The sequence below is a fragment of the Benincasa hispida genome, chromosome 9 (assembly GCF_027475165.1).
Source record: "Benincasa hispida cultivar pf3 chromosome 9, pf3_genome.v1.1, whole genome shotgun sequence".
Taxonomy (NCBI): Eukaryota; Viridiplantae; Streptophyta; class Magnoliopsida; order Cucurbitales; family Cucurbitaceae; genus Benincasa; species Benincasa hispida.
In genome coordinates this window covers 90,468,667-90,480,429 of record NC_143486.1, presented here as the reverse complement: position 1 = coordinate 90,480,429, position 11,763 = coordinate 90,468,667, and the positions used below count along the sequence as shown (strand labels likewise).

General features: G+C 39.0%; 1 protein-coding gene across 18 annotated transcripts; it reads right to left on the bottom strand.

Moving 5' to 3' along the window:
• Positions 1–939: 939 nt before the first annotated feature.
• On the bottom strand, positions 940–6,282 carry LOC120086516 (putative cyclin-A3-1). Of its 18 annotated transcripts, none has more exons than XM_090318390.1 (13): positions 6,102–6,243; positions 5,940–6,028; positions 5,775–5,834; positions 5,421–5,665; positions 5,138–5,324; positions 3,192–3,566; positions 2,512–2,744; positions 2,329–2,404; positions 2,146–2,222; positions 2,015–2,048; positions 1,785–1,934; positions 1,567–1,701; positions 940–1,421 (listed from the first exon to the last, which is right to left on the bottom strand). In XM_090318390.1, the coding sequence occupies exons 6-13, from the start codon at positions 3,534–3,536 to the stop codon at positions 1,350–1,352; spliced, it is 1,122 nt and encodes a 373-aa protein (XP_090174516.1). In that variant the 5' UTR covers positions 3,537–3,566; positions 5,138–5,324; positions 5,421–5,665; positions 5,775–5,834; positions 5,940–6,028; positions 6,102–6,243; the 3' UTR covers positions 940–1,349. The 18 variants fall into 18 exon arrangements, 16 of the variants coding, with proteins under 16 accessions (XP_090174516.1, XP_090174517.1, XP_038899141.2 ...); XM_090318391.1 differs by having other exon boundaries at positions 3,192–3,556; XR_016532525.1 differs by lacking the exon at positions 5,138–5,324 and having other exon boundaries at positions 1,567–1,693; positions 3,192–3,556; positions 5,940–6,053; positions 6,102–6,282.
• Positions 6,283–11,763: the final 5,481 nt, after the last annotated feature.

The window sequence follows — 11,763 nt, the reverse complement described above, 5'->3', positions numbered from 1 at the left end:
AACCAGAAGTCCACGTGGCCACGACTCCCAATAAAGTCAACACCACCGTTTTGACCAAAATTCATACGCTAATCAGATCAGATGCAACCCTATTCCTCTCAAAGGATTCAAACCAAAGAGAGCTTCAACGATTGTGGAGTGGATCCCAAGTGTTTGGGACCTTCCTCTTGCTTGCAAAGAGAGCATTGAACGAGTGACTCCACGGCGGGGTTGAAGACGGCGACGGCAGATGATTCCGGTGCTTCTCCTGCATATTTGACGGTGGATGTTGATCGACGAGGGGAACCCCCATTGTCGCTTTGTTATTGCCGGAGACCAGAAGAGTGATAACCGCCATTAACAGAAGCAGTCGAGCTTCCATGGACAGTGGAAATGGCATATTGAAATGGAGAGACAGGGGAGGAAACCCAGCTGCTTACTTCGTAACAATGGTCTTCTTCTCAGATTACTTGGAGGGAAAGGTCAGAGGGAAAAGTCTCCCAATGAAGGAAAAGTCATATGGCTTTGTATGGCAGTGCAGTATAGAAGGATAAAGAAAAGTGTAAGCTCAAAATGCAATAGAGTAGACAACCTGCAAAATAGCAACACAGCAGACGAGACGAGGCAACTTTTCCTTTTCAGCAGAAGCCTTTTTAATATTCTTTCTTCCATTGTGCTTTTCTTTCTAGCTTTCAGTCCCTTCAACCTCTGAAGCCAGAGGGTCACTTTAAGGCTATGTAAAGCATTTGTAGCATATTCATTTTGATTCTTCTCTTCTGCATTTTTTCCCTCTGCTACAAATCCTTGTCCAAGCATTTGTAGCATACCCCATTTGTCCCTCCACAAAACTTTTAACAATGCATGGACGACAATATGCTATATTTTGATGCTTTTCAAGCCACCCTTTATGGTTCTTGCAATTATTAGACATGTGGGTTTATGTACATTGCCAACTCGAACTTCGAAAAAGAAAAAATATATATATATATGAGAACTCTATGCTTTCAACTGGGCTTCCGGCCCAATGCATGATGTGCATTGCTGAATTTTGTACAGTACTAAACACACCCTAAAATCTAAGAAGTGAGCCACATTGGGGTTACCTGTTTTTCAAAAGAAATCTTTACAAGGGAAGAAAATGCAATAAATGTTGTGGGAAAATATGCCAGCTTGGCCTTCAAGCTTTGGCTCGCCTTCCAGTGCACAAAAATGTTCCATTCCAAGTGGACACTCGCCCATCAGCTAATGCCTTATAGAGCTTGTGCAGATTGAAACTGAACCATGCCTCTGGAATTCAGATTCCTATCTAATATAAATTTCTATTCACTCCCATTTCGTAAGTTCCTAACTACTATTGTCATCTTGTACATTCATATTCTAACATCTTCAAAATATGGAATAGGAATTTCTGGAGGTGAAGGCATGACAGACACAAATTTGAACTGCAATAAAACAGGAGTTGATGATATACAAATTAATGGTGGTGCTAAATTCCAAGAACTCAGAAGCTAAAATGTTCAAACTTAATAATATAATAAGAACCTTTCTATCCAGCAACAAAAGTGGAGATTTAACCATAAAAGATACCTTATGTTGTTTGTATTTCTCCCTTATAGCTGCCAAAGCGCCTCCTCTTCTACTAAGGTATAAATCATGTACAAGTAGAATGCAATCCTTCATATCAGCGGGCTTATATCCAGTAAAATGCTCCAACCTGGAGGTCTACAGGATATACATATGTTACAAATGCTCAATCCCTACCAAAGATAATACGGTGCATATTAATCCGGTTCCAAAAATCTTACCCAAGGATGCTTCTTAGATTGGATCATAAATCGTGCTAGAAATATAACAGATGCAGCAATGAGAGACGGTAAGAACTTGACACAGTTGTAGTCTAGTAGGCTTAACTCAGCAAGATAGTAGCCCAAGAATTCAAATTGCAAAGTATTAAACTGCAAAAACCAATAAGTAATAAGTAACTGAAATTCTTGTCGAACACCCTTAAAATTGACAGAGAATTAGGATGCGCTACCTCATAAGTCTCTTGAGCAATCAATGTGAATCTCCTGCACATCATAATAATGCTCGATAGGTTAGAAAACCACGCAAGTGCTGCACATTTTGCACAATTACAAACAGTAAAAGAGAGACCACTGCACTTGCCTTAAAAATGTCTTTATTGTGGGATTTCCAAGTTCAAATTCCAGTGACTTCAATATTTCAGCCTCCATCTCAACCACCTTCAGAAACAAAATAAATACAATACACTGTGATTCAACCAATCTTGATTACGACTAAACCTATCAGAGTATTGACAGAAAATTGAATTGATGAGTAGAGAACTACCTCTTCTCTATTGTAGGTATTGTCTGTGATATAAACAAACTCTTCAACATGTGGAGGACTGATTTCTTCATACTTTCTACGTACACACAAACATCAAAAAGAAACAACGTTAATGGGTGACTTAATGTGAAGCATGAATAAGCCAGAGGACAACAGAACAGTGGGGGGTGTCAATGGGCTTACGAGGCAATGAGCATGGCAGAAACGCCCACCAACTGAAGTTTTTGCCTGCTGATTGCATTTAGAGATAAGTATCTGTCTACATATGAAATAGAGAGGTAAAGAGTATCTGAAACTAGTTTGTATTCTTCTGCAACTTCAACCAACCAATCCACCAGAATCCCCCTCATATTGGCACTAATATCCTTTTGTACCCTCCCGATGTAATCCGGTAAGGGTCTTCTTCTTGGATCAGTCTGAATGTTTTAAATAAGAATCAGCAATAGGAAAATATCCAGGAAGCAGAAACCCCCAACACACACACTCTTTCATATTAATCTCAGATGACAGGACACCATTGAAATACGACTAATTAGATTAAAATTAAGATCTGAAATACGAATTGAGTATCATACCCTGCATTCCCACCTGCATTCCCCAAAAACCCCCCGCCCCAAACGCACACAAAGTGGGCAACCAATTTTCTTGCATCAGCGCTAAGGTGTTTGTGAAAGTTGGACGAATATAATCCATTCCTAAACAAACCCTCATGACAAAGTCTAATTTTTAAACCAGGAGGAATTAAAGTGGAGGACCGTGAATATTCGAATCACACAACCAGTAATCTACAATTATAAAGAAATAATTTCTTTAAATTTCAATTTAAACAAAGGGGAGAATTAATCAAGGAGAAAACCCCAGACCTCCATAGCTCGAAGATATTCATAAATATCAGAGGCGTAAACCCTGCACATTTGCGGGTCTTCAGAATTGGCCTCATCTGATAACTTGACGTCACCTTCCGGGAGTGTATTGATTTCAGCAGCAGCACTTGTCCCGGCAGTATCCTTTGATTTTACTCTCCGTCGGTGCCTGGAGGCTCTAGACTTGGACTTACGATCGGAGGAAGAAGAAGCATTCTGTAAAATAGGAAGCTCTCCAAGAACGACTCTCCTCTTGTTGGCAGAGCGGTCGTCGGGGGTAGCGGCGTCGGCGGCCCTCTTCTTAGAGCCCCTAGTGAATCGAAATATATTCTCCTTATCCGCCATAGTTTCAGTCGATCTCGGATCTGAAAAGGGCTGGAAAAGGGAAGTGAGATGGAGAAGGGGAATGTTCGGTTAAGTGAGGTTTGGGAGTTGGCGCGGGTAGAATATGTACTAACAATGAAATTTGGAATAGATTTTGGGCAAAATGAGAAGCGCCAGTTTTGGTTTTCAAAACAACGAAACGAAATAAAGTAAATCTGCAGAAACATTAAGGTTGCGCGCTCTTCCATTCGGGAACAAGCTTTCAGATTTTAGGCTCTATTTTGAAATTTTTCAGACTTTCCCCATTTTGGTACTTCCCGGGTTTTAAAGTGAAACGCCAGCGTTTCTTATTTTAATTTCACGGACTCACCTCACCCCGCACCTCCTCCCTCCACCATTTCTAATTATCCCTTTCTTTCTTCCTTTTTTTTTTTTAAAAAAAAAATTAAATTATAGTATACTATTTTCCAATCTTTTTATCCATCTGAATTCAATTTCTTATTTTTCTAATTAAATTAACTAATACTTTATTTTCAATTAAATTACATTTTTACCCATAAACTTATTGATGAATTTTTTATACTCCAATAAACAAGCCTGTAGCCACCCAAAGTTCAATTAAAAAAAAAAATTTATCCCTAAACAAAACCAATCAATTAGGAGAACACCCAAAGTTTAGTCAAAATACCCCAAATCCAGTCAGAAAAGCAAGTTGAATTTAGGAGTTAGAAAGAGAGAAAAAAAAGGTGCAGTTGAGTGAAAATAGTAAATAATAAAATAATAATATCTATAAAGTTTTTATTAGTTTATAATTCCCCATGGCCATCAATTGCTTGAACTTGTTTAAAAGCAAACTTTAGGTTATTGCAAGTAAAAATTAGATCGTTATAGTTCTACAACGTTGTCCTTTTTTTTTTTTTTTTCATTTCCACCCTATCTACAATTAGTAAAGCTTGAACTTTCTGCATGACTTTGTCATAAATTCACAATCACAGCCAAACATGGATAATTAAGGGCTATTATATTAAAAAGCAAAAAAAAAAAAAAAAAAAAAAAAAAAAAAAGTGGAGAAAAAAATGAGTATGTATCTTGACCATGCGGGCTTGAAACAGCAAGAATTTGAAAAGGTGAAAGTATAAATTGATATCATTGTAATTAGACAATATTGATTCTATATTTATATTTATTAAGAAAAATTATGTACTTTAGGGGCTAAAATATTCCACGCGTTTTATGACAGGAAGTCAAATATGAATGGTACACTACTCTGTAGCTAGATCTTAGCCTATTTCAGCAATGACAAATGTTACATGTATCGCAATGACACAGTGTAAAGCTAAAAAGAGAGCGGCTTTTAGGATGGCCACGCCCCCACATTGATTGGCCCAGCCCAAGTTTTAGCCTAATGAGACAACGGTGAACTCTTGTGATAAGCCATTTCTGGTGAAATTTTGCAAAACAATTTCTTGTGCACTTGATGGGAGTGTTTCTATTGTACTAAATGGGCAAGAATTGTTCAGATTTGTAATGGGTAAGGGCCTTTTTCTCTTTTTATTTCGGCTTGAAGTTTAAAAGAATGGTATTATTTTTAACGAATATTTAAAATTGGAATCGATTTTTACCCGGCAACTCCGAGGGTTCGCCGTAATCTCCGTCGGGAACGATCGACGAGATTTCTAGGGATTGGTGGGAAAGAAGGCACTCTGCTGTGAAATGTTGATGAAATTTTCAGTGATCGTATTTTCTTCGGAAATAAGAAGATTGGAAGACGACGATGTGGTGCCATCCTCACGACGCGAGTGAGCCGATCTAATCTCTCAACGAGAAGGAGGTCGGTCAGGGAAGGACGAAAGGATCAAGTTAACAGAGACGATCCATTATCGATTCCAAGATGAAATCACGTACCCGATGACACGGCTTTCGTTCAAGGAACTCAGGATGGCCTCAATCTGCTAACGAGTTGCTTGTGGAGACGAATTGGGGAGAAACGTTGCTCCTAAATGGTCAAAGCTTGCCCGAAAAAGCAGAGGAAGTTAGTTTTCGTCGAAAAAAGTCGGAGCGGCCTCAATCAGGGAGGGGATTGCCAGTGGGGACAAATTGGGGGAGAACGTCGCTCTTAAATGTTCAGAGCTCACCGGTGGCTGATTAACCTGCTGAATCACAGAACCAAGCCGATTCTTTCACTGCATTCCGCCGATTGAAAATCGAAAGAACTGAAAACGGAAACTGTGGATTAAGTTGAAAGTTAGGGTTACGTACGCGTAAAAGTTCCGCGGACGTTGCAGAGGAATTGCCCGACTGCTAGAGCAAGAAAATTTGCTGCAAAATTCATCATTCGAACTGTTAAATTCAGCCGCAAAGGAACAAACGGCAGTAGAATCCACCGATTGATCAATCAATCAAAAAACAGTCGGCACCACTAACCTAGCGCACAAGCACTTTCCTCAAGGATTTTCTCCACATTTTCCGCCTCGCAGAGCGTGATGATCTCCGACAAATCGCCTTCAAATGCCCTAAAATTGAACCATCCATAACAAACTTTACAATCCAAATAATTCTCCAATTTTTCTTGAGATTGAACGTTACCTAAGCTGCTTCTTTAGATGCTGAAACTGAGGTTCGTCGCTGAGAATGTCATGTTGAATATCCTGACGTCATGTTGAAGTTCAACAGTGACTATATAAAAGCCTCTCAAAATCGCAGAGCAAATAGAGGTAGCAATCTCGTCGCCGAAAGTGGATTTCATGTGTACCTTTTTGACATGCTCATTGCTACCACCGCTGCCTCACATGAACCCATTAAAGTGATTCTTTAATTAATAATCATCCAATAACTCAACATGCAAAATTGTTATTTTGTAAAATAAAAATCTTTAGAAATATGTAGATCATTTGCATAATATATAGAACTAATGCAACTAAAAAACATACAATATAATATAGGTACTTTGCTAACCATAAATTTAGTAATAATTTCATCTTTTAACTTCTATTTTAAAATTTATCTTGGAAAATTTGGGCCCATAATGCCAAGTGATCTCTTTTTTAAAAAAAAATGTCAATTGACCCTCCGTCGACGTCATCATGATATGAGATTACAAAATTACCCTCCATTTTGTCTCCCATGCGATATCCCTCTCTTCAAAAGTAGTGGTTGTCCTCGAAGGTGTCGCTCAAAATTCTTGTGTGGAAGTGTTGCTCAATCTCACTTTGCAAAATCATTGTCCATCTGTTACCGCAATCAAAGCTCTTGGATAAGTGAATTTAATCTTTGTCATGCATGTTGTATTGTGTTCATTTATGTATTGTTGGGTTGGAATCAGGCGGCACGTTCTGTGGGTTTCAGGGTTTAGTAATCGGTCACATCTGTTTTTATTTTGGGTTTCAATGTGTTTTCCATGGGTTGAGAAGGAAGACGATATACTTAGAGCCAGATAACGGGAGAGCGATATAGATGAGAGCAAGACAAGCTAGAGCGAGATCGATGAGGGAATAATAGGAAAGAACGAGACAAGCAAGAGCAATTATAGCGAGATTTTAACAGTATTTATTGTTGCTATTTTTTTTTAAAGAACCTGTTAACTGACAGATTGAATGTTCATATCATGCATGAGTAATTTAAAATGTCAAATGCTTTGAAAATACGTGAAGTTGGTAGGTTTCTTGGGCGAGGAACGAGCATGCCATACATTGTGAATGCCAATAAGATTGTGAAGGAGAAGCTTACTAGAGGACAGTTAGAGATATTCCAGGGTACAGTTTTTAGGCGTTTTTGGACATGGACCTCGTATTCAATAACCCACTTATCCACCATATGTTGTCGAGGGATGTGAAGAAGCAGAGAGCAAACTCGATCAGCTTATTTGTTAGAGGAAAGGCCGTCACATTTTTTAAAGGCGATTTTTTGTTGATTACTGGTTTATGGTGGTTCCCTACGCGAGTTGTTCATAGTGAAGAGTCCTTACGAGAGCTTGCAACGAAGTACTTTGGAGTTCAACTTTGGATGCATTTCACCTGAATTTACTAAAAGAAGAATACAAGAATTTGGAGTTCAAAAACGATGACGATGCTGTTAAAATCACCCTAGCATATTACATAGAGGTTGCAATGATGGGAAAGAACAAGCAGAATAGTGTAGTCGATCGTACTCTATTTGAAGATGTTGAGGACATAGATTCTTACAATAGTTTAGATTGGGGTACAATTATTTGAAAGATGACACTTGACACACTCAAGACTGCATTGAATGATAAGGTTGGTTGATACAAGGAGAAGGTGAGAGGAAAAAAAAATTATGTTGTGAAGTACTCGTTGCGGAGATTTCTCCAAGCATTCCAGTAGATATTCCTTAACATAAGTTTATCTTTGGTTTAACATTAACATAGTTATAAATACGTGTTGTTTCATATTTAGGTACGAGATCTTATCATCGGTAGCGAGGAATGTTGCCACTCGAAAGAACAAGGTAGTTGTGCCTCGTATATTACAGTGGTCATGCTTCCACTCGGTGTCATTCAAAGTACTTGAGAGAGAAGTTTTTTAGTCTCAAAATGTAAGTGTAATCTAGCCACAATATGTTTATTTGGTTGTTAAATTGACAGTAACCATCTTACTGGGTTGGACTGTTAATACAGAAAAAAGTCAAAAAGGGTCTTATCATGTCCGATGCTGAAAAAGGAGTTTCGAAACACCCCAGTTGATAGATGAGCCGTAAGACAAGTACATTCTGATGTCGAGAGTTCGGGAAGCTCTAGTAGTTCAGAAGTTGTGGTAGTTTAAATGGGGAGGATAGTTCAGAAAGTGGGGATGGTGATGAGTAAGATAATGGCAAAGGTGGAGCGAGGGACAGCGAATCTGATGATGATATAAACATCCATCAGTCTACTTACACCTCTAGCAAGGATATGTTTCATGATGTGCTGGTGGGCCACATACGTCCTGAGCCTGAGTAGGAGCGCTCTGAGCCTAAGGTTTCAGGTCGTAGGGAGGGAGCCAATGTTGATCCTTCTATATATTTGTACCTGTAGAGTATTGACAACTCAATATCGAGTTTGGATGGTCATGTATTGAACCTCAAAGGAGACAAGAGAGACATCAAAGCAAAATTGTCAGCCATTTTTTCTCTGTTACAGTCTATGAAGGATTCCACGGTGCTTGAGGTGACGAAGTCACCCACTCCACATATAGGCCATGATGCCACTAGGTCACCCATCCCTCCTATATCTCAATCACCCACCCAACTGTTGGGGTTGATGCCCTGAAATCTCGTGTGCTATAGTTTGTAAACGGTATATATGAACACCTGTGATTGTTAATATATGATATTTACTTCACATCTTGTTTTTTTGCTCATTTACGTGTTTTATTTGCTTTACCACAAACCAATAAACATAAAATCCCTGGTTATTTGTATGTGACTCAAGCATGTATGTGGTATCATACAAGTGGATCATGTCTTGAGTGATAACCAAAATGGTCTGTAGTATATGGATATAGGAAAGAAACCTTATCATGGTAATGCTACAGACACGGCCCGCTTTGTGGAATGGTCACAAGTGTTGTGACTTGCCACAGATGATATGATCCTGATCATTCGTGTTGGGGACATGTGAGTGGGGGTGTCCTATACAAAGAGTTTGTATAAGACCTGACCACGAAGTGCTAATGTCTCGTTATATAAAACCGTTCATGATAGAGACTTCACTTCACTAGGATGACCATAGGTAACACGACCTCAATCCTGAGTGAGTTGGGAACTCCTACCATTGAGGGCGGTTCTTTGATTTGTATGGGTGCGAGTGGCCATGTCGCCGATTCAAACCTACCATTTTGGGGATACGTCTGATTTGGTAGCTGGGAACTCAACTACACAAGATGGAATTCACTCCTTCCCTGAGACAGGGGTAAGTAGATAAATGGCTCCCTTAAGGGTTGATTCCGGGACTTGAACGATGTGGTGCCACACACCTTCTCTTGCCCCGAGAGGTGTTCACACATAGTTGGACTATGTTGTATTTTTCATTAGAGGAATCAGTAGAACTTAAGAAGTGAGATGTAACTACAGAGGCAAGACGGTAAATTGGCACAACTGTACTTACGAGCATCTGTGAAGGGTCATCATACTCATGATTGGTTATATCCAATGGAAACATAAATATATCTATGGTAAGAAGAGTTCAGTTGTTGGTCTTTAGTGGAATCACTGACAATTAACAGATGGTAAATCTCGTGGCTAAAAAGTTTAGTCAGCCATTCACATATCGCTGGAGCTTCGAGCCACAGATCCATTAGGTCACCTGGGTAGCTTGGATAACGACAAGAACCAGTGTTTGGGTTAATTTGAAATGTTCAAATTGACAAGAGGAAATTCAATTGTACATGATAAAATTAGACTGGTTAAGTATATATGATATAATTGGCTAAATGTATGAGAGACATTTTTTTGGAGGAAATTAGATATAAATATGATTTATATCAAGTAGAGGAAAAATACTATAGTAGATATATGATATCAAACTATAGGATATAAGTATAATATGATTATATTTATTAATTAAATTAATTGATTAATTATTTAATAATTAACCAATTAAATGTTTGAACATGGGAACGTGGGCCGCGAAGTTAAGGTAACCGGCGGGTTGAAATATGAAAAATGGTTTTCATTTTGAGTTTTAATTGATTCGTGCATTCGATATCCCACGCCCTAAAAAAACTTGTGAAAGAGCGATTGCCGAGAGCCTATACGATAGATTCTCATTTGTCTAAACGATCGTCTGGTTCACGCGTTCCCTAAACGATCATATACCACTTTCCTAAACGATCGTCCAGTTTTTCCTAAACGATCGTGTAGTTCTACTATATGATAAGCGTCCCCACTATACGATAGCAGTGTTATTCTTGTGCGCGCTTGTCGTCTACACGAAATCCTCTCCTCCGTCCTCTACCAAACTCACTAGAGCCCACACTTTGGGTTTTTGACATCGAGGATACTTAGGTTTCCCTAGTGGTGGTGTTGTCCCTGAAGCCTTGTTCGTGTACGTTTGGATCGTGTAGTAACAGTCGAGAGACTCGTCGGGTGTTGGTAGATTGGTGGAGTTTTCCGCTGCTGTGGGTTCACATAAATGAAGACCGTCTTCTTCTGGTATAAACCCCTTTCTCTACGTTTTATCGTATTCTGAGCATGTTGTTGATAAGTTTAATATGCATAACTGTTAGTATAAAATGTATATCATTTATGTTTCAGTTACTGTGAAATCGGAGCGATCTAAGCCCGCTCATGGAACTCTCGTTTCGAGATCCTTCACCGACCACTACATAGGTCACCCATCCAGCCTCTACTTAGGTCACTTGTCTCACCCCTACCTCGGTCACCCATCCAACCCCTACTTAGGTCACTCACCCCACCTTTATCTCGATCACCTAACTCACCTATACAATCTGATACATCCACATCACCCATTCCTCTTCCACCCACATAGCCTGATATCACATCTTCGTCTATTTTTCACCCCAATACCTCAACCATTGTCTTTCCCACTATCCTTCCACCTCCAAATACGAGTAGAAAGGATATTGAACCTCTACCTTTTAAGAAACAACGTCTACTGGAGCCACCGCTTATCGCACAGTCTAACACCATACATCTCGATTCACTTATATGATCCTTATGTGATTGGAAAATCTCTTTCTTCATATTTTTTTTATTCGACATGTTCACCCTTTTGTTATATTTATGTAGGTTATCGTTGAGAGTCGAAAAACCACTCGTAAGAGAAAGACTGTTGACAAGGACACACCTTCAGCTGAACCAAAGAAAAAAAATAACAAAATAGAATGAAAGTAAGGTACACTTCCTTTTGGTTGTTCATCAATTAAGTACCCTCTCCCTGAAGTACCCACGACACTATTTAAAGCGATGATCCAATACTCCTTGGCGCATGAGGTTCCACCTGTTTTATTTACGAAAATGATGAATTAGATTGCCGATGCGAATACAGACCATGAGGTTTGGGAAAATGTATTTCGGCCATTATCCAATTCATTTTTTCATGAATGGATCGAACCAAGTTCGTGGGTTGAGTATGATGTAAATTTATGATCCTTGTCTTTTTTTACAATTAGATACAGTGAACTCTCTCTTAACATATACCTTATTAAGGATGCATGCCTTAAATATTTTGTTTCGGTTCATAAAAGATAAATTTTACAGGTGACCGGACATGTGCATGAACAAGTTCACCATCCTA

Excerpts from the sequence above, each read along its gene's own strand:
- LOC120086516 (XM_090318378.1), bottom strand. The coding sequence starts at position 3,536 with ATGGCGGATAAGGAGAATATATTTCGATTCACTAGGGGCTCTAAGAAG. Across the intron at positions 2,405-2,511 it reads TCTGCCATGCTCATTGCCTC|AAAGTATGAAGAAATCAGTC; the intron begins GTAAGCCCATTG and ends GTGTGTACGTAG. Across the intron at positions 2,049-2,145 it reads ACAATAAAGACATTTTTAAG|GAGATTCACATTGATTGCTC; the intron begins GCAAGTGCAGTG and ends TATGATGTGCAG.